This window comes from Thamnophis elegans, chromosome 10, assembly GCF_009769535.1.
Source record: "Thamnophis elegans isolate rThaEle1 chromosome 10, rThaEle1.pri, whole genome shotgun sequence".
Classification (NCBI taxonomy): Eukaryota; Metazoa; Chordata; class Lepidosauria; order Squamata; family Colubridae; genus Thamnophis; species Thamnophis elegans.
Window position 1 is genome coordinate 67,083,261 of NC_045550.1, and position 22,915 is coordinate 67,106,175.

At 43.1% G+C, this 22,915-nt stretch overlaps 1 protein-coding gene across 1 annotated transcript; it reads right to left on the reverse strand.

Annotated features, from left to right (window-relative positions):
• Positions 1–789: 789 nt before the first annotated feature.
• Positions 790–19,792, reverse strand: LOC116514299 (cytochrome P450 2J6-like). The gene is made up of 9 exons (XM_032225823.1): positions 19,229–19,792; positions 14,809–14,971; positions 13,145–13,294; positions 10,610–10,770; positions 9,366–9,542; positions 7,875–8,016; positions 6,214–6,404; positions 5,166–5,307; positions 790–1,168 (listed from the first exon to the last, which is right to left on the reverse strand). Exons 1-9 carry the CDS (start codon positions 19,397–19,399, stop codon positions 990–992), a joined length of 1,476 nt encoding a protein of 491 aa, XP_032081714.1. The 5' UTR covers positions 19,400–19,792; the 3' UTR covers positions 790–989.
• Between the last annotated feature and the right edge of the window lie 3,123 nt (positions 19,793–22,915).

Here is a 22,915-nt window from a genome sequence, read left to right on the forward strand (position 1 = left end):
GTACAGCAGCAAGAAAATATTGGATAAGAATTAAAAAATGGCTTGAAGAAATCATTGAACAACCAATAGAATTAAAACCAGAACTATTTTTATTAGGGATAATTACAGGGAAGTATGAAAAAAAATTCAGTATCTAATATTACATGTCATTTACTGCACCGAGAATCATATACGGACAAAATTGGAAGATTAAAATACACTATCAGAGGAAAATGTGATAAAAACGTGTTGATGTGCACTGAGATGGACAGATTCAAAAGAAATAAAAGATAAAGGAGTATCCGATTATTATTTGGTATGGAATATGTTGTGGCCCAGCAGGAGCCGTTGGAGCTGCCACCAGACTCCGACAGTGTGGGGCCCTCTGAGTCGGCTCTGGAGGATGTGGAGGACCCTGGACAGGGTTCTGACTCCGAGCAGGGTGCAGAGAGGCTGGTTGGCCACCAGGAGGCGCCTGAGCCTTGGACCAATGGGGAGGAGACAAGGGAGTGTGATCCGGACGTCAGCAGTGAGTTGTTCCTGGATGCCCGGCACCAGAGAGCTAATAGGTGTAAGGAACAATTACGCAGTTACAGGAGGTAATTGCACTCAGCTGGTGGTAATTAGGCTCCTCACCAGACTATAAAAGAAATGCTTGTGCATACGCCCCTTTTGCAGTAGTCAATGCATTAACTAATGTTGGATGAACAGTATTGTGAGCTTGGCAGGCTGGATTGCTGCCAGGGCTTGTGCTGGATTGCTGCCAAGGACCTGTCTGTCGGTGAATAAATTGCGCAAAGTATCTTTGGCTTGGAGCGTTTTGGTGTGGGACGAGGGGGGGTCAGAACAGGAATATATGGTATAAATGGCTAGAGGAAAGATGTAAAGAATAAGAAGGCATTAAGGGAAGCAAGATTAAGAAATTAGAAAATAATTACAAAACTGCATAAATGAACAAGGTAAAAAAATTAAGATGCATTGTGTAGGAAATAGTACAAGGCAGGGTTGAGCTAGCGAGGGAGAGCACAGAGTAGTTGTGGAGTTGGTTGCAACGTCATGCCTTTAATGTATTTTGTGTTCACTTTGGTTACTCCTTTGGGCAGCCGGAAGTGGAACCTCCTCAGCAGGTTGGCGAAGAGGAGAAAAAGTTCCATTCTAGCCAGGTTTTCTCCCAAACAGGCTCGCTGACCTACACCAGGAAGAAAGGCAACAGGAAATGTCATGAACATTTAAGGGCGATTTCATCTTCAGTTTGCTTTGTCTCTCAATGTAAATAATTCTTCACACTGTCCTGCAGACGAAGAGGACTTTCGACTCCCATGCCCAGGGATTTCTGAGAGTTGAAGTCCAAAGGCTCAAAAAGCTACTGGGTTGGGAAAGTTGTTGTCATATAATAAGGATAGGCCTCTTAGCAGTTTCATAAAGGACTTTAATGGACTTTAATATTTGTCTAGTTTCCAAATGCCATTTTTAGTGCAAGTCGTCAATGAAGAAACAAAATTTTAGAATTCAGACTGCTGAAATAGAAGCTGTTAAAGGGAATATTCTAGATCTGATCAAGCAGATGTGGCAGAGTATATTCCACTATCAAAAAGTGATTGATCACTAAGCTATGAAAAAAGTATACTCCCATGGATAAAAAAAATCTCAGAAACCACCAACAAACTATTTCAGTCCCATGGCATCACCGTAGCACACAAACAACTAAAGTCCTCTAAAACATCTTAAATAAAACAAGACCCAATAACCCAAAAAGAAAAAAAAGACATGAATTATCTATAACATACAGCATAAGTGTATTTAGGCCAAACAAGCTGAAGACTAGCAGAATGCATCCAGGAACTCTTATTGCATTCTTTGACAAAGTGACGAAATTAGTGGACCAGAGGAATGCCGTTGATATAGTTTACTTGGACTTCAGTAAGGCATTTGATAAGTTAGACTATAACCTACTACTAGATAAAGTAGAAGAATGTTAGACAGCATCATCACCAGATGGATTCAGAACTGGCTGACCAACCACACTCAACATGTAGTCCTCAATGGAACTGCATCTTCATGGAGGGGAGGATGCAGTGGGGGACCCCAAGGCTCTGTTTTAGGCCGAGGACTCTTCAACATCTTCATCAATGATTTGGATGAGGGGATAAATGGAGAACTCATCAAATTTGCAGATGACACCAAGCTGGCAGGAATAGCCAACACTCCAGAAGACAGGTTTAAGATATAGAAGAAACTTGACAAACTTGAACATTGGGCACTATCTAATAAAATGAAATTTAATGGTGAAAAGAGTAAGGTTCTACACTTAGGCAAGAGAAACAAAATGCACAGGGACAGTATAGGTGGCACCTTGCTCAATAGTAGTAACTGTGAGAGGGATCTTGGAGTCCTAGTAGACAACCATTTAAATATGAGCCAGCCGTGTGCAGCAGCTGCCAAAAAAGCCAACACAGTTCTAGGCTACATAAACAGAGGGATAGAATCAAGATCACCTGAAGGGTTAATACCACTTTATAAGGCTTTGGTAAGGCCACACTTGGAATATTGCATTCAGTTTTGGTTGCCACGGTGTAGAAAAGATGTGGAGACTCTAGAAAGAGTGCAGAGAAGAGCAACGAAGAGGATTAGGGGACTGGAGACTAAAACATATGAAGAACGTTTGCAGGAACTGGGGATGTCTAGTTTAATGAAAAGAAGGACTAGAGGAGACATGATAGCAGTGTTCCAATATCTCAGGGGTTGTCACAAAGAAGAGGGAGTCAAGCTATTCTCCAAGGCACCTGAGGGCAGAACAAGAAGCAATGGGTGGAAACTAATCAAGGAGAGAAGCAACTTAGAACTGAGGAGAAATTTCCTGACAGTGAGAACAATTAATCAGTGGAACAGAAGTTGCCTCCAGAGGTTGCGAATGCCCCAACACTGGAAGTCTTTAAGAAGATGTTGGATAACCATTTGTCTGAAATGGTATAGAGTTTCCTACCTAGGCAGTGGGTTGGACTAGAAGACCTCCAAGGTACCTTCCAACTCTGCTATTGTATTAACACCAGCTAGCAGAAGACATAATGAAAACTCCTTAGGTACGCAACACATGAACAGACTTAACTGGGAAACTGTGAGTATTCTAGGCCAAGCTAAATCCAAAAATTCTAGAGAATACCTAGAAGTCTGGCACTCAGACAAGTCAACCCTCAACAGGCACATAGACATAAACAACATTTACAAACCATTCAAAAGAGACAATCAAAAAGTTAAAAAGGAAACAAAAGGACCAAAACACTTTTACCCCAGCAATCAAGTCCCAGATAAGCAGGGATTACAAGTGGTTCTCGATTTATAAGCATTCATTTAGTGACTATTTAAAGTTACAATAGCACCAGGGGTGGGTTCCTGCCAGTTCTAACCTCTTCTATAGAAGAGGTTCCACAAATCTACAGTGCCATTTAGAACCGGTTCCATCTCCCTCCCCCCAGCCGTCTGCACATCATCAAGATGAAGAGCAAGAGGAGGAATTCTGGGAGTTGAAGTCCACAAGTCTTAAAGCTGTCAAGTTTGAACACCCCTGGGGTTTTTTTTCTAAAGGGTTAGGGGTGCAAGGGTCTTGTAACTTGACAGCTTTAAGACTTGCACACTTCAATGCCAGAGTTTCTGAGCCAACATTTTGGTTGCTAAGCAAGAGCGTTGTTAAGTGAGTTTCACCACATTTTACAAGTTGGCCATGCCCACCCAGTCACATGACTGCCAAGCCACTCCCACCCGATCACATGGCTGGCAAGCCACTCCCATAAAGCAGGCCACACCTACAGAAGAGGTTGTAAAAAAATTTGAAACCCACCACTGAACAGCACTGGAAAAAAAATGACTTATGACCACACATATGACTATTGCAGCATACCCATGGCCACAAGATCAAAATGTGGGCACTTAGCAACTAGAATGCACTTATGACAGTCCCAGGGTCACATAATCACCATTGGCAACTTTCTCAACTGGCTTCTAACAATAAGCCAGAATAGGGGAAGCCAAATTCGCTTAGTGATTTAACAATTGCAATGATTCACTGCACAACTGTGGGGGGGAAAAAGTCATAAAATAGAGCAAAATTATCTTATCAACTGCCTTGCTTAGCAACTGAAATTTTGGTCTCAATTGGGGTCATGGGTCAAGGGCTACCTGTAACATCAGGATTAATACCAGACCAACAATCAATAGGTAAAGAATAGCTCAATCAAGTAACTACTTGCTTGCATCAATGCTGACAGGGCAAGCCATTATATATAAAGAGAACAAACTCCACTCCAAACTCCTTCTAGTTCTGATTATGTTACCTAATTGGGTAATGAAACATCAGCAAGACAACAAACAAGCTATGTGTATTCCTGGGAGAAGATTGCTGTTTCTAGGTGAATAGATCAGGAGCAGTCCAGGGGGCGGATGGTAGTTAAAGAACTTCGAGACCGAGCTTCCTCAATTGGTTAAAGAATGCAAGGGACAGATGAATGGTTCTCTTGGCTCCCGGGAACAGGTTGGATTAAACAAATGCTATTTCTTTTATTATGTGGAATTGCAAGTTTAGCCTTCCTCCCTTGCAAAATACCTTTGCTTAAACAGCTCGTTATGAGGTCTGTAAAAGAATACGGGTTGAAAAGGAGTTAACGTTCATGGAAAGCCTAATCCCACATACCCTCAAGGAAGATGAAGTTTCAGATACTAGCTCGTATATTCAAATTGCGCTTTTAGTAGTGGAGAAAGTGATTCCGGAAGATAAGCCCTAAGATGTGTATTGCTTGTATCCTTGCTTTTTTGCTATTCTGTATCCTGCATGCTTATATTGTTAATCTAACAGGCTAGACTCAATTGTGGGTATTGATAGAGTCTAGAAAGAGGGGGGGAATAAATCCTCTGGATTCCTAATTTCCCTATTAGGGGCTGAAAAGAAGCATCTTCACATTACAGTTAATAGGATATGAAAAGGTGAGGTTGGTCTCTTTATCTGCAATATGTGAAATAGATTGAATTGCTGAATTATAAAAACATACTGGACTCATGTCCATGTGCATGAGAAAACTGAACACTGGAGAACTCTGCATAACTCTCTCTCTCTCTCTCACACACACACACACACAAACACAAACACACACACAAACACACATATTGTTGGGGGGAAGATTCCCCCTGGAACATACCCATGGAAAATGGTATGAAGGCTGCTCTGTTGATAAAGTTTCCTTGTTGATCCAAAAAATGATCAGGATTGAAATATTCAGGGGTCTCCCACTCTTTAGGATCCAAGAGGACTGAGGATATATTTGGTATAACTATAATTCCCTAGAAAAACCATAAAAGTTTAAACTGTTCAGTTGCATCAACCTAAAGACCAGTTTTAGAAAACATCAGATTTCCGTGTGAAAAAAATGCTCGTTCCACACGAAATTTCTGCCTGCCCATATACCATAATAAACTATATAAGCAGGATAATTACACAGTGATGTAATTAAATTAAATCACCGTGCTCTCAAATTGAACATTAATAACCAGACAACTTTTTAAAAAATGTTATGGCATTCCAGGAAGCCTACATAAACAGCATAAAGATGGAGTAGGCTGTATTGCTATTATCCTTCTCAGCTTCTCATCTTTCCTACTACCGCCTCCTATTGCTATCTTATGATTTATCATTTTTTGATTCTCCCTTATAATTAATTATTGCAACTATGATTTATGATCTATGACCTATCCCTTCGGTGCTTGTATATGCACTGAAACCTTGTGCACCAGAAACAAATACCTTGTGTCCAATCACATTTGGCCAATTGGCAACTTTAAGATCTGTGGACTTCAACTCCCAGAGTTCCTCAGCCAGCTTTGCTGGCTGTGGAACTCTGGGAATTGAAGTCCACAAGTCTTAAAGTTGCCAAGGTTGGAGACCACTGCTCTATTCTATTCCCTGTGCTGATTTTGCAATTGAGTCTAATAGGTGCTTCCTTAGAAAATACTCCAGATGTTGGGTCAAAACAAAAAGAGGTGTCATGTGCAATCAGATGCTCAAACAACTGGGGGAGAAAAATTTCAGAGTCAGACCTCTGGTCTTGAGAAATGCTTACAAACACTTGAGATCACTCATAATATATTTTGATGGTTATCATTATTATCAAATGTGGTTGGCATTTTTTGATGAATTCTAGAAGAACCTCCTTCTCAGTGAAATACTATAAGACCATGAGGGATGTCTACCTTTTGAATAGGAAATCCAAGAACTGCTGTGTCTTTCACAGATTGTCTGGGGCCACCAATTAAAATAATGTTGGCATAGCGCTGGATCTCATGAATAACAGCATTGGTGTAGGGCAAATTCTTCTGATCACTGCAGGAGATCAGTTTGGAGGAAGAACCCAGAATATCATCAAGTTCTTTTTGGACTTTGGCTGAAAAAAAAATAGATCAGTTTCAGAGAATATACATAACATCTCCAACAATATCTCTCTTCCTCCACATCTATTGTTTTTGTTTCCCAGGAACATGAGCAACACTCTGGTAAATCAGCCCAGGGTGATTTTTGATCTCCAGGGCAGACAACTCAGGTCTCCAGAAGGACCTGAGAACAATGGCATACAGAAGTGTGTTGCCTTGTCTCAGTGTTTCACCTCAAACAAAGGACTCCATTTTGAGAGACGTTATTGATTTGGACAAAACTTTGGGCTCCAATCTGCACATTAAACTCAGAGGTGAGACTTACATTACTTTGCTTAAAAGGCGAAGGGAATAGCATATATTCATTTCTAAAATTGTCTTGTAGGAAGTTATCACCCAGCCCTCTCCCAGAAAAATGAAATATCCTAGGAAATATTGAAAAGGCAGAATATTTCTCTGGATGTGAAAAGGAAGACACATGTTTTAAAAGACAGAATAGCTCCCTGTAGCTTCCTGCCCATCCCCATTTTGTCAATGCCCCATTAAGAAGGCCAAGCTAGTCCACTTTACATAATAAAGACTTCTCCACTTTATCTCCAGGGGATGGGATTAAAGCATGATAATATTGGCTCTTTACTCAACTGACCACATGGCATCTGAGAACTCAACCAAACCTGGATTCAAAACGCAGCCTAGAGTGTTGCCCCTGCATGGGCCCTATGGGAGTCTGACAACCAATCAGAATACATTTCTTACCCAGGAACAGGAAACAGAGAGGTGGGATTGAACAGGTTATAAAAAGCCTAGCAAGCCCCTCCCTCAGCCCTTCCCTTCTTCTCCACCAACGTTGAAGCATGTGATCACCTTTTCTGTTCAGGGCTCAAGCCATGTGGCCCTGTCCAACAATAAACCATCTTTCCAAGCAGCCTCCGTGTTTCCAGTGTCTTTTTTCCCACTTGGAACCGAACCCAGAAGAACATTTCTTTCATCAGCATCTCACTTATCTAAACAGTAGTCACACTTTCTACATATCTTAATGCCTGCTACTTTAGGAGATGAAAACATGTCTAATCGCAATTCACACAAAATAAATTTTATCAACTCCTTTTTACTTCCCTTGTCCTCCTGGCTCCCACGTAATTGTTGTCCCTGTTCTCAGCTGCCCTCACTTTTTCACCCATCTTGGGTGATAATTATAAAATTCCAGTTCAAATTAACCCCCTTGTGGCTTAGATAAATCCTAGTTGGAAGTACAATTTGTCCCAAATCAGCTGGGCAGTTCAGTGGGTAAGCTAGGACTAGTTTCATTCCTAGAAGTCAAAGGTTTTTGTAAATAGAGGGGGAGAAGCTTGAGCAATTTGGAAGAAGTCAGAGTGAAGATATTAAATGTAACAAGTTAATATTCAAGCTAATTTTTCAAGTAAATGTTACATACACCTGTTTACAGGTCTGTGATAGCCTTTCTATCTTCATCCCTTTCTCACCTTGGATATCTGGATAGGCCACCATGTAGAGTAATCCCCAATGCAACGTGGCACTTGTGGTCTCTGAACCTGCCATGAAAAAATCGAAGATAGTGTAGGCCAGATTGTTTTCATCCAGAGTAGATGTGGGGTCATCTTTATTCTATGAATGCATATCAAGAAACTTAGGTAAGAAGATAGAAAAAGTAGAAGAGGCCTTGAGAGACATGAAAAGGAAACTATCTTTACTTAATAAGGAACATGCTTAAAATTCAAAGCCTTTATTGTCATTGTACATCATGTATATAACGGAATTGGTTTAGCCTCTACTGGTGCAGTCTATACAAGACAACATGAATAATATAAAGAATAATCCTTATACAAGTAGTTAGGGAAAAAACCTAGTCATACGTTTCTATATGTATGTCACATTCTGTGCAATGTGTATATTACTCTGGTATAGGATCTTATGGTTCACCGACAAATGTGCGCTTGACAAAAGCGCGCTGATGAAACCACAATGAGAAAACAGCGAGTTCTAAATCACGCCGACGAATGAGCGCAGAAGCGCACTGACAACAGCGCACCGACAAAAGAGCGCCTTAAATGAACAAGTAATAACCGCGAGTTCTAAACCTAACCCTAAACCTAACCGTGAACCTAACCCTGAACCTAACCCTAAACCTAACCCTGAACCTAAACTTAACTTAACTTACATAACTTAAATCGCGCTTCTGTCGGCGCTCTGTTGTCAGCGCGTTGTTGTGGGCGCATTGATGATGTCACAATTTTCTCGCCAAGTTTCATCAGCGCGCTTTTGTCATGCACGCATTTGTCGGGTCACGGGATCTTATATCATGGTATATACATATTACACACTACACTGGCACCAGTGAAAGTTGTCCTATTAATCTGTTTGTGGTGCTATATTGCATTTAGGAGTCTGACAGCCCATGGGTAGAAGCTGTTTTAAACCTGTTTGTCTGGCTCGCTACACTTCTGTGTCTTCTGCCCGATGGTAAAAGTGAAAAGAGACACTGGCCATCCCTAAGTATCTTCCTTACTCTGTTAAAGCAGTGAGACCTGGCAATGTCATCTAGTGGTGTTAGGAGACAACCAATGGTTTCTTGTGCCAAATTAATCACTCTCTGTAGTGCCTTCCTGTCCACGGCTGTTAAACCAGCATACCAGAGGTGGGTTCCTACCAGTTCGCACCTATTCAGTAGAACCGGTTCGTCAAATCTACCAAACCGGTTAGAAGAGGTTCCACCAGTGGATGCGGAAAGCAGGCCACACCTACAGAAGAGGTTCCAAAATTTTTTGAAACCCACCACTGCAGCATACCATACTGTAATGTAATACGTGAGGACACTTTCTATGGTGGACCGATAGAAAGAGGTCATCAGCCGTTAGTCTGAACTTTTTGTGAGCACATACTGAGCAGAAAATACTTATTTGACTGAGACAAGTTTGAATTTGGAGAGTGCTATACTAAGGGTATTCATCTCTTACTTTCGCCATCTGTGCCAAGTAGAAATCAATGAAATTCTGTGGGACATCCAGCATCCCACTCTTCTCATGACTTCTGATCTCCTTCAGTGCAAAAGAAATGGAAAACTCATAACAAGCAAAGGCCCTCTGATGATGGCCTGGGAGATGATTCATAATCCATGGGAATATTTCATAGACCTGCATAAGATAGAAAACGCATTAAAAACACAATATTTGCCAGTAAGAAAACATATTTTCTGTGGGGCCATTGATGACAGTAGCTAATCTAAGATTCGATGTAATGTGTGTTTCTTAAATACTTAAATACTTCCCTTTTTTTTTTATTTCATGCATGCCACCTCTGCATTAACCTCTGCGGCTGATCGGCTGTTAGCTACGCCTGCCCTCAACATACATTATTTTGCTAATATTCCAAATCGAAAGGGTTATGTTGCCATCTCTATGTCCATTTCTTTATTTTACTTTATTTACTTTATTTTTATCCAAGGAGATTAGAAAGAGAGAAAGTGTTGTGCCCTTTCAGCTGCCGGCCTCTCTGGCAGCCAAATAAGATGAGGAGGCAGCATGGGAGCTCCAAGGGGGAAGAGGAAATGGAGCTGTCAGATAGGGAGTGAGTGTCACTTTCCACAGCACTTTGTAGCCTGCTGTGTGGGAGAGAGGCTGCTGGTGCTCCCAATAAAGGGAACGTTTCATTAAATACAACGTGACCCGTCAAAACCGCGGAGGACAAAATCGCGCTCGACGAAAGCGCGCATTTGACGTCATCACAGCGCGACGAAAAAAATTAAAAATTGAAATAAAATTAAAATTAAAGCAAGCCGATTCACATAAAGGTAAGGGTTAGGTTTAGGGTTAGCGTTAGGTTTAGCGTTAGGTTAAGGGTTACGTTTAGGGTTAGATTTAGGGTTAGGTTAAGGGTTAGGTTTAGGGTTAGGTTTAGGGTTAGGTTTGGGGGGGTTAGGGTAAGGTTTTCGCTTTATTTTTACATTTTTCGATCACAGTGCGATGTTTTCGTCGCGCTGTGATGACGTCAAATGCGCGCTTTCGTCGAGTGCGATTTTGTCCTCCGCGGTTTTGTGGTGGAACCAAATACAAAGGGCTTGTTGTGTTTGGGAGCCGGGCCAGAACAGAAAGCTTCACGTCTTCCCTATAACTATCCTTGACTCTTCTATCATTTCTTGGAAATTCTAATTTTGGCAACTAGGACATAGGGCAAATTTCTAGATAGAGTTTACCGTACTTACAGTCTGCCAGATGCTTCCTCCAATTTGAAGTATAAATTCAGTACTTTTGATTAGCTGGCGGAAAGTTTCATCATCTTTGGAGAATCGATAGCCAAAAAGGAGAACACAGATCACATTGGAAACAGCAAGAATGATGTGGAAAGAAGGTTCCATGGGCTGCCCTGTATTGTTATTGAAAGTTCATTCATCAGCCATAAATACAATGCAAATCTTTTTTTTAAAAAAATGGATTTCCTTATAATTCCAACTCACATATTTTGCTTTGCTTTCAACCCATCAAATTATATGTTCATGTAATTAGTAATTAGTAATTTAATAAATGTATATGCCGCCCAATCCCGTAGGACTCCGGGCGGCATATAAATATGCAAATACAAGAGTAAAATAAAATAAAATATAGGGGAAAACAAAAACAGATTTAAAAACAACACACCATGCACTCAAACCTAAATGGGGGCTGAACCTCATTCAAGGGTCAACAGCCCCAGGCCTGCCGGAACAGCCAGGTTTTAATGGCTTTTCGGAAGGCCGAGAGGGTGGGAAGGGTCCGGATCTCTGCGGGCAGATCGTTCCACAGGGCCGGAGCAGCTACAGAGAAGGCCCTCCCCCGAGGGGTCGCCAGCCGGCATTGTCCGGTCAATGGCACCCGGAGGAGGCCCAGCCTGTAAGATCTTATCGGCCGTTGGGAGATATGTGGCAGGAGGCAGTCTCGCAGATAACCAGGTCCTAGGCCATGTAGGGCTTTAAAGGTAATAACCAGCACCTTGAAGCGCATCTGGAGACCAATGGGAAGCCAGTGCAGCTCGCGGAGGATAGGTGTAACGTGGGTGTATCTAGGTACACCTGATATCGCTTGTGCTGCTGCATTCTGGACCAACTGTAGCCTCCGAACACTCTTCAGGGGCAGCCCCATGTAGAGCGCATTGCAGTAGTCAAGCCTTGAGGTGACAAGGGCATGAGTGACCATTCGAAGTGCCTCCCAGTCCAGATAGGGCTGCAACTGGTGCACCAGGCGAACCTGGGCAAAAGCTCCCCTGGTTACAGCCGACATGTATAATAGCACTAGAAGTAATTATTTTGCTTGATTTATATCAAGGGTGAAATCCTCCCAGTTCGGCCTGGTTCGACCGAACCGGCAGGGACGATTATCAGTTTTCCGAACTGGTGGGAAAAATCCCTGGTGGCCCTGGCCATGTCCACCTGGTTGGCCTGTCGCTGCTCACCTCTTCCGGCCGCTCGATCCGCCTACCCAATCCAAACGTTTCTCCGTCCGTTCAAAGCAGAGTTGCTGCAGCCTAACCCTTTAAGGTAGACCCAGGGAGGGAGGGGGCTGAGGGGTACCATAAAGAGAGCAGCAGCTCTGCTGTGAACTGAGGGGAAAAGTTTGGATTGTCTCTGCTGCATTTAACGTTGAAATCTGTGGTAGAGACAATGCGAACGTTTTTCCCTCCATTCACAACAGAGCTGCTGCTCCCTTTATGGTCCCCCATCCCCCTCCCTCCCAGGGACTATCTTAAAGGGACAGGCTGCAGAAGCCCTGCTGTGAATGGAGGGAGAAACGTTCAGATTGTCTCTGCTGCATTTAACGTTGAATTCTGCGACAGAGACAAACTGAATGTTTTTCCCTCCATTCACAGCACAGTTGCAGCAGTCTCTCCCTTTAAGGTACTTTCGACCACTGGGACGGAGGGGACCAGGGAGAACCATAAAGGGAGCAGCAAATGTGTCATACACACATTTTTTTCCTACCGTGTTCTGTGGGCGTGGCTTGGTGGTGGGTTCCTACCAGTTCGCACCTATTCGGTAGAACCGGTTCGTCAAATCTACCGAACCGGTTAGAAGAGGTTCCACCAGTGGACCCGGAAAGCAGGCCACACCTACAGAAGAGGTTCCAAAAAATTTTGAAACCCACCACTGGTCTTTGGATATGATTATTCTACACTAGCATGCTCCTATTTATAACACTCAGTGCCTCTGTGAAAGGTAAGGATGACTACTGCGTTTGTGGTGCAATCAGAACATTGCGTGTGTTGAAGTTGTTTTAGCGCAAACCAAAGATGCCTTTTAAAAAACAGGTTTACATCCTATTCTTATGCATGCCAGTGCTGTGTGAGAGGTAATTTAAGGTGGTTCTGACAAGTGTCGTTGGCATCTTCATATCCGGTCACATGGGCGGCAAGCCACTCCCATCCGGTCACATGGGTGGCAAGCCACTCCCACAAAGGAGGCCACACCCACAGAGTAGGTTCAAACAATTTTTGAAACCCACCACTGTGGTGGCGGCATGTGACTGAGTGGGCGTGGCAATGAGTGACATCAAGCTGGTCATGCTCACTCAGTCACAGGACCCTACTACCAAGCCACGCCCACAGAACCAGTAGCAAAAAAAATTGAATTTCACCACTGATTTATATGCAGTATCAAATTAAAGCAATCCTGCTCCCAAAATTAGGATAGCCTGGTTTAGTGGCAAACGAAGCTGCCTTCTCCAAGTTCTCCCATTATTCTATTTTAAAAATGTCTTCTCCGCCTTACCTTTAGTGCTGTCAAAGACCTCAATCAAATGCAAAGCCTCTTCTTGGATCTGACGCTCCAGGCCTGACTTTCCTTGGCTGAGAAACTTGAGACCCATTGCCCCAATTCGCCGATGTTGCTTCCATATGTTTCCACTGGCAAAAATGATCCCTGCAAAAATCACTGGATGGTTATTTTCTGTTCAAGTTTGATTTTTCATCATCAAAACTCCTCTCTTCTCGGTGTCTGATCTGAAGTCTGAAGGCACAAAATCTGATCTTGAGCTGGCAGGTTAGGAAATTGGCTTGTAAAGAAAACTTCTTGTGACTAGTTGTTTATTAAGTACGGTAGGTGCCCGAGGCAACCCTGAACTGATATGAACTAGCGATTTCATACTCAAACGGAACATGACTGGAGTTTGCAGTTTCAAGATGTACTGATTTTGGGATTTGATTGAAAAAAATATGTCCACCAGCTATTTTTATTTATTTATTATTACACTTAAATGGTGCCCATCTCACTTGGGGGTGGGGTTTGGAAATAGCAGGAATCTGAGCTCTCTAGATGGCATGAATCCTATTGCATTTCAGGTAGATTTATGCAGGGGTGGGTTCCTGCCAGTTCTAAGCTCTTCTATAGAAGAGGTTCCACAAATCTATTGTGCCATTTAGAACCGGTTCCAGCTCCCCCCCCCCTGCCCGTCCACACATCATCAAGATGAAGAGTGAGAGGAGGAATTCTGGGAGTTGAAGTCCACAAGTCTTAAAGCTGTCAACTTTGAACACCCCTGGGGTTTTTTTTTTCTAAAGGGTTAGGGGTGCAAGGATCTTGTAACTTGACAGCTTTAAGACTTGTGTGCTTCAAATGCCAGAGTTCCTAAGCCAACATGACTGGAAAAGGAATTCTGGGAGTTGAAGTCCACAAGTCTTAAAGCTGTCAAGTTTGAACACCCCTGGGATTTTTTTTTCTAAAGGGTTGGGGGTGCAAGGGTCTTGTAACTTGAGAGCCTTAAGACTTGGGTGCTTCAAATGCCAGAGTTTCTGAGCCAACATTTTGGTTGCTAAGCAAGAGCGTTGTTAACTGAGTTTCACCACATTTTACAAGTTGGCCATGCCCACCCAGTCACATGGCCGGCAAGCCACTCCCACAAAGCAGGCCACACCTACAGAAGAGGTTCTAAAAAGTTTTGAAACCCACCACTGATTTCATGTCAAGTTACCAGGAGCCTTTGGCAGCCGGGAACGGTGGCATTGCACAAGTCTTGCTAGTCAGATTTATTGGAAGAAAAGGGGTTGGGCTAGACAACTTTGGAAACTGGATACCTGTAATTTCCCCCTACTTCACCAGTGAGTATTTTAAAATGGGGTTTTCTTTTTGTCTTTAGTTAGCAGTCATGTCTGTCTGTCTGTTATCCATCCATCCATCCATCCATCCATCCTGCTTGCCCAGGATTTTAAGTCATTAATAAATCTGGTATTTATCTCAGTTTCCCCATTAAGGCCAGAATTAAGAAGCAAAAACCAGGACTAAAACATGGTATTTACCGATTCTCCGAACTACTCAAAATTTCTGCTACCGGTTCTCTGGTGAGAACCTGCTGAATACCACCTCTGACTCAAAGCCCCGGGAAGGTCTCTGTATATACTGTAGGCTTCATTAAACTCACCTTCATTCATTAAACTCACCTTTCCTTTTGCCAAGTTTTTCAAAAAAGGGACTTGTCGGCCGTCCATTCAAGTCTTCTGGATGGGCTGTCAGACCGTCCTTCACGGCCTCAAATCCGTTGAGTATAATTATTGGTAACTGCCCTATCCACAAGGTGAAGACATTCCCATGACTCTTTGCTAGCTGCAGATACACGGGGAGTAAAAAATAAATCTAAGCCTAGTTCAGTTGAAGCCATTGCTAATATGTAAGCGCCATTCACCCTTCAGAAATCATCTGGAATCATTTGCATTTCGCACAAAAAAACTTTTCTTAAAGCAAGCATGCCATTAGGAAGACCATAGTGTTATCTAAATTATTTTTAATCTATAATGAGATTAGAAGTGTAATACTAAGAGATATTTGAAGTCTCAAAGAAAATTGAGATGTACTTTATGTCAATGTCTGTATAGAGGTGGTATTCAGTAGGTTCTGACCACTTCTGGAGAATCAGGAGCAGAAATTTTGAGTAGTTTGGAGAACCGGTAAATACCACCTCTGATTGGCCCCGCCGAAACAGAACATTTCAGCTGGTCATATAACAACATAGTTCTATTCATTTTACATCATCATACACTATTATGGATCTCACCTAGATCTCACCTGTTATGGATCTCACCTAAGTTTGTCTTTAACAGAATAACAGAGTTGAAAGGGATCTTGTATTTGTATTTGTATTTTGTATTTTATATTTTATTATTTGTATGCCGCCCTTCTCCAGGAGGACTCAGGGCGGCGAACAATTTAAGACGGAAAAAAAGGGGGAACATAAAAGACAAAATACAAATAATAAAAGTAGACAACAGTCGCACAAACATACATGTCGAGAGGGGAGGGAACTCATCACCCCCAGGCCTGCCGACGGCTTTTCAGAAGGCCTGGAGAGAGGTGAGGGTCCGAATCCCTGCGGGGAGTTCATTCCAGAGGGCCGGAGCTGCCACAGAGAAGGCCCTCCCCCGGGTAATAGCCAGGTGGCATTGGCTGGTAGATGGCACCCGGAGGAGGCCAACCCTGTGAGATCTAATGGGTCTGTGGGAGGTAATTGGCAGCAGGCGGTCTCTCAAGTACCCAGATCCAATACCATGAAGGGCTTTATAAGTTACGACTAGCACCTTGAAGCATATCCGGAGACTGATCGGTAACCAGTGCAGCTCGCGGAGGATAGGTGTAACGTGGGTGTACCGAGGTGCACCCACAATCGCTCGCGCGGCTGCGTTCTGGACGAGTTGAAGTCTCTGAATACTCTTCAAGGGCTGCCCCATGTAGAGCGCATTGCAGTAGTCTTGAAGGTCTTCCAACCCACTGCTCAAGCAGGAAACCCTGTACCATTTTCAAAGAAATGGTTGTGCAAGCTCTTCTTAAAAACTTCCAGTGTTGGAGCATTCCCACCTTCTAGAGATAAGTTGTTCCACTGCTCAGTTGTTCTAACTCTCAGGAAATTGTGCACATCGGATTGAGCATTAAGAAATGATGCCACATCGTTTAGATCTGAACACTTCTGAGGGCTCAGTAGTTCAATGTTTTCAGACAAAAATTACCTTTAAAGGAGAATATTTGTAGCTCAGGGTTGAAATGAGGGGTCCTTGGTGCTCCCTTGGTGCCTGGTTACTGGTATTTTCTTGCAGATTTTCATTACCCAAACTAGGTGACATTATCAGTACTAGTAAGGAGTGGGCTTTGCTCTCAAAATTTCTTACTAGCACTGATGATGTTCCCTAGTTGGATAATGAAACATCTGCAAAAAGACAAGCAAGCTCAGAGAGCAACAAGGACTCCTCAAAAATCACCTTTTTGTAGAACACTGTTTCTCAATCTCAGGAACTTTAGCATATGTGAAATTTCATCTCCTAGAATTCCCTAACCAGCATGGAAGTTGAAGTCCACACACCTTAACATTGTTGAGGTTCCCCCCTTCCCCTCGCACATATGTGCTAGTGGTTCCCGACTCTAGGAGGCGGTGTTCATTATCCGTTTCAAAGCCAGCGCTCTCCAAAGATGTCTCCGTGGTCATGTGGCTGGCATGACTAAATGCCGAAGCAAATGGAACACTGTTAACTTCCCACCAAAGGTGGTTCTTATTTTTCTACTTGCATTTTTACACGCTTTTGAACTGCTAGGTTGGCAGAAGCTGGGACAAGTAACGGGAGCTCACTCCGTTACACGGCACTAGGGATTTAAACCGCCGAACTGCTGACCTTTCTGATCAACAAGCTCAGCGTCTTAGCCACGAGGCCACCACGTCACTACATGAGGTTGAGAATCACCATTGAAGAAAACTGGAATTCACTGACATTTGTGAATCCTTGAATGATAAGAAATGAGAGATTGCTTTCTCAATCTTTTCCAAGGGGGTAAGGCTGCTAAAAAGTTTCTCAAGGGAAAAATTTATGCTGAAAACAGTATGATGGCTTTATCCCATTGCTTCCAACATAAGATAAGCATAGAATAGTCCGTACAAGACAGTGGTGAGTTTCAATTTTTTTTAGAACCTCTTCTGTAGGTGTGGCCTACTTTATGCGAGTGGCTTGCCAGTCATGTGACCAAGTGGGAGTGGCTTGGCAGTCATGTGACTGGGTGGGCGTGGCTAACTTGTAAAACGTGGTGAAACTCACTTAACAACACTCTTGCTTAGCAACCCAAATGTTGGCTCAGAAACTCTGGCATTTGAAGCACGCAAGTCTTAAAGCTATCAAATTACAAGACACTTGCACCCCTAACCCTTTAAAAAATAACCCCAGGGGTGTTCAAACTTGACAGCTTTAAGATTTGTGGACTTCAACTCCCAGAATTCCTCCTCCAGTCATGTTGGCTCAGGAACTCTGGCACTGAAGTGTGCAAGTCTTAAAGCTGTCAAGTTACAAGACCCTTGCACCCCTAACCCTTTAGGAAAAAAACCCCAGGGGTGTTCAAACTTGACAGCTTTAAGACTTAAAGGTTTAGATAGGACTCTTAGAGGTGGGCGGGGCGATTGGTGAGCCAGCCAATCAGTGGGCGGTGGTGGGGCAAGCATGGTACAGATGGACGGGGGGAGGGAGCTGGAACGGTTCTAAATGGCACAGTAGATTTGTGGAATCTCTTCTATAGAAGAGGTTAGAACTGGCAGGAACCCACCCCTGGTACAAGATTTCTAAAAGTATCTGGATTATTTTCAACCAGACAAGCCTTCAACATGCTTTAGCAACAGGTTTCATCTAGTTTAATCATTAAGACAACTTTTTTTTATCTATAGATAACAACACAATCTTCTCTGAAGCCCTTCCTTGTGATTCTTGCCAATAGTAAAACTATTTCATTAATTATGGCGTAGGTTAGCTCAACACTATTTTTAAAAGGTCTGCAAGAAATATTATGAAAATCTTATGCCAGAACTAGGGTAACCAGGATTTCTTCCAAGAAGCCTTTTGGAAATTCATCCTCCCTTTATGTACCTAACCAATTGTGGCTTGGAAATGCTTGAGAGCAGCCTTTCCTTCGAAGGACAGTTTAAGGTTCTCTCAGTCATATCCAGGAATGAGATGAATAAGAACGAGAGCAGAAAAAAAGATGTGGCCAGTGTGGGTTTGTGGCATGGACTGCTTGCAAAGGTGGAAAGACCCTTTCACCTTATATTTCCATATTTTGTTTAGTTGAAAGGTAAGAAAACTCCTGCCAGGTGTTCCTTGCAAAGGCTGCTGGTGAGATGGATGGAGCAGCAAGTTGGGCTTGGTACAGCTTCAGCTTAAATATCTTCCTTATTTCAGAAAGAAGGAAGATGAAGGCAGCCGAGCAGAGCATAAAGGTAAAGGTTTCCCTCGCACATATGTGCTAGTCATTCCCGACTCTACGGGGCATTTCTCGTCTCCGTTTCAAAGCTGAAGACCCAGCGCCATCCCAAGATGTCTCCGTGGTCATGTGGCTGGCGTGACTAAATACCAAAAGTGCACGGAAGGCTGTTACCTTCCCACCAAAAGGTGGTTCCTATTTTTTTCTATTTGCATTTTTACGTACTTTCGAACTGCTAGGTTGGCAGAAGCTGGGACTCCGTTACGCGGCACGAACTGCCGACCTTTCTGATCAACAAGCTCAGCATCTTAGCCACTGAGCCAGCACGTCCCCAGGGAGCAGAGCATAGGGCCCCATTTTAAGCATCAGACATCCAGGAGAAATTATCACCTCCCAGACCCTCAGCCAGATAGATTGCTAGGTCCTGTCCTGTACCTTCCCACCCATCACCTCTTCCCTCTTCCCTCCCTTCTTCATGGATGAGCAGATACTTAACTCTTTTTCTGGCTGAAGCATCTCAACATGGTACTCAGATGCTGGGCCCCACAACTCTCCAGATCATCCTTAATAATAGCCTCACTTTAACTCTAAGGGGTATTTCAGCTGCTCTAAGGCAAGTTGAACAGAGTTTATAAATACCGTGATAAGAGTCTCGTAAGAAAAGTCAAATCTCATCTGCCACAGCGTTCCAATAACTGGGAAAGGCATCGGTCCAGGAGGAAGCTTTCGCGCCATCCATAGTATTTTCAGGTACTGTGCAATCACAAGCACAACAATGCAAGCAGCTAGCAGACCAAGCAAGGCTGACATCTCTGCGTGTTTTCTCCGTTGTCCTTCCACGTCTCTTTCCAAACTTCACCCTCAGTGAATACCTCCTCCTGTTCCGCTCAATCGTGTCACGAGTCAAGTGATTTTGCGGATGCTGCTTAACCAGTTTAAGATCCTCCTCTCCTTACAGGCATATTTTAATCTATTGGAACTTTGTCAGATTCTGAGTACACCCCTCTCTTCTTATTAGAGAGTCAAAGTTGCCTCTAGTCTTGGCAGTTCCACCAACTATGACTAGATGACGATGACGGCATATGTGCTGTCTGTTCAAGTGGAACATGTTTTATCAAATATGTTAGGAATATATTAGCCCCAAATCAGAGGTGGGTTCCTACCGGTTCGCACCAGTTCGGTAGAACCGGTTCGTCAAATCTACCGAACCGGTTAGAAGAAGTTCCACCAGTGGACCCGGAAAGCAGGCCACACCTACAGAAGAGCTTCCAAAATTTTTTGAAATCCACCACTCACACACACACACACACACACACACACACACACACACACAGACTCACACAGAGAGAGAAGGAGAAAGAGAAAGAAAGGAAGAAATATAGAAAGAAAGAAAAAGAGAGATGAAAGAAAAAAAGGAAAAAGGGATAGAGAGACAAAAGTAAGGAAAGAGAGAGAGAGAGAGAGAGAGAGAGAGAGAGAAAGAAAGAAAGAAAGAAAGAAAGAAAGAAAGAAAGAAAGAAAGAAACACATGGCCAGCAAGCCACTCCCACCAGGTCACATGGCCGGCAAGCCACTCCCACAAAGGAGGCCACACCCACAGAGTAGGTTCGAAAAATTTTTGAAACCCACCACTGCCTCAAATCCAGTGTTATCAATGCTACACTCTGATATTTGTATGAGCCGTGTTGGTGATTGGCACCTGGCAATTGCCTGAACAAATTCCTGCACTTTTCTTGGCAAATTTTTTGGAAGTGGTTTACCATTCCCTCCTTCTGAGAGGGAAGGACTCAACCAAGCTGCCTCACGACTAGGGAGGAACCGGAATTCATAGTGTCCGTTTCTAGCCTGGTGCCTGAACCACTAAACCAAACTGGCACTCTATATTATGCCTACCTGCTCTAATACAGGATAGCCCTTGTTTACCAAGTGCCTCTGAAAGTGGTCATTCAGGTACAACTGTGAAAAGTAACTGCAATCATCAATGACCACATTTACAATCTCAGGTGTTCAACAATGCAGTCCAGTCAGTATGCATTGTCCTGTGCTTAACTCTTTTTTCTTCTCTCCCTCATCGAGGTGAGAGATTGCTTCAATAAGTTATTTATTTATTCTCTTTTTTTATTACTACTTTATCACTACTTTTACCAGTTTATTACTACTAATATTCTTCTCGTCCTTCCTATCTCCTCCCACTTATGACTTAATCATGTTGCTTGTCTCTTTGCGATGTATGTTGTTCTGTTTGTTTCCTAGTATGATTTGATTGCTTATTAGTAATCTATGACTATCACTAAGTGTTGAATCTTAGGATTCTTGATGAATGTATTTTCCTCTCCTTTTTTCCTTTTTCCTTCCATGTACACAGAGAACATCCCTCTCTTAGGGATGTGTTCTTATACTCCAAAAAAAATACGGTACTTGCATAATTACGCAAGAAGAGGATAATTTACTAAAACAAATCAGAAATCAAAGTTCAATGGATATAAAGAGACTACATAATGCATTAATAGAGATGGATTCGGAATCAGAATTAGCTAAAGACGGCATGATATAGTGGGCCCAAAATTTTGAAGAACCAATAATGTTGGATACATGGGAAAAGATCTGGGTAAGAAATGTAAAATTTACACAAGCCCCAAATTTGAGAGAAAACTTTTATAAGATGTTTTATAGATGGCATCTAGATCCTAAAAAACTGGCCTGCATGTATCCAAATTTACAACCTAAATGCTGGAGATGTGATTGTGCTGATGCTACATACTATCACACTATTTTTTACTACCGGTTCTGTGGGCATGGCAGGGAAAGGATATTGCAAAATCCCCATTCCCTCCCCACTCCAGGGGAAAGATACTGCAAAATTTCCATTCCCACCCCACTCCAGGGGAAGGATACTCAAAACCTCCATTCCCTCCCCCACTCCAGGGGAAGGATACTGCAAAACCTCCATTTTCTCCCCCACTCCAGGGGAAGGATACTGCAAAACCTCCATTCCCACCCCCACTCCAGGGGAAGGATATTGCAAAATCTCCATTCCCACCCCACTCTAGGGGAAGGATACTGCAAAATCCCCATTCCCTCCCCCACTCCAGGGGAAGGATATTGCAAAATCTCCATTCCCACCCCACTCCAGGGGAAGGATACTGCAAAATCTCCATTCCCACCCCACTCCAGGGGAAAGGATATTGCAAAATCTCCATTCCTTCCCCACTCTAGGGGAAGGATACTGCAAAATCCCCATTCCCACCCCACTCCAGGGGAAGGATATTGCAAAATCTCCATTCCCACCCCACTCCAGGGGAAGGATACTGCAAAATCTCCATTCCCACCCCACTCCAGGGGAAGGATACTGCAAAATCCCCATTCCCACCCCACTCCAGGGGAAGGATATTGCAAAATCTCCATTCCCTCCCCACTCTAGGGGAAGGATACCGTGAAATCTCCATTCCCTCCCCCCACTCCAGGGGAAGGATACTGCAAAACCTGCTGAATTTCACCCCTAGGCCTAAGTTGCTCATTGCTGGAGCATGTGCTAACTTGTGCTAATGTATGAGACAGGTATGGAGTGAGTTTGCCCCATTTTAAAACTTTCCTTGCAACCGCTGTTAAGTGAATCACTGCAGTTGTTAAGTTAGTAAGATATTGTTAAGTGAATCTGGCTTCCCCTTTGACTTTGCTTGTCAGGAGATCGCAAAAGGGGAACTGTCATAAATATGAACCAGTTACCAAGGTTCTGAATTTTTGTCACGTGACCATGGGCATGCTGCAACGGTCGTATGAGTGAAACAGATTTTTCAGTGCCGCTGTATCTTTGAATGGTCACTAAATGAACTGTGCCAAGTCAAGGACTACTTGTTACCTACGTCACTAGGAGTTGAAAAGAACAATGTTCTCTGCAGTTTTAACTCTGCCTTAATTCAGAATTAACAGTCATAAGTGTAAAAAAAAAGATCATTAGGCACTTTTTTCCAGCGCCATTGTAACTTCGGTCACTAAATGAATGGTGGTAAGACGAGGACTATCTAAACCTATGTGGGTGCCAAGAGTCGAAAGCAACAATATTCTCAAGGGTCTTTGTTCTGACTTAATTGCACTGGCGCATCCATTCGGGTGCTGCAACAGTTGTAAAAAAACGGTCATAAATCACTTTTTTTTTCAGTATCGTAACTTCAGTAACTAAACAAATGGTTGTTTAGGACTATCTGTATTTATGCTGAGAGACAAAGCACATTGGAGATGAAGCCTGTCAGGGTAATGGTTTAAGAGCTGACCAGCTCCTACGATGATGTAATGCTGGGAATGAGTCCGCAAGGTATTTGGGCTGAT

What these genes read in the sequence shown, in the direction of transcription:
- LOC116514299 (XM_032225823.1), bottom strand. Translation starts at nt 19,399, where the DNA reads ATGTCAGCCTTGCTTGGTCTGCTAGCTGCTTGCATTGTTGTGCTTGTG. An exon ending in CTTACGAGACTCTTATCACG is followed by an intron (nt 14,972 to 19,228) that starts GTATTTATAAAC and finishes GTGTATCTGCAG; the next exon opens with CTAGCAAAGAGTCATGGGAA. An exon ending in GGTCTTTGACAGCACTAAAG is followed by an intron (nt 10,771 to 13,144) that starts GTAAGGCGGAGA and finishes ATAACAATACAG; the next exon opens with GGCAGCCCATGGAACCTTCT.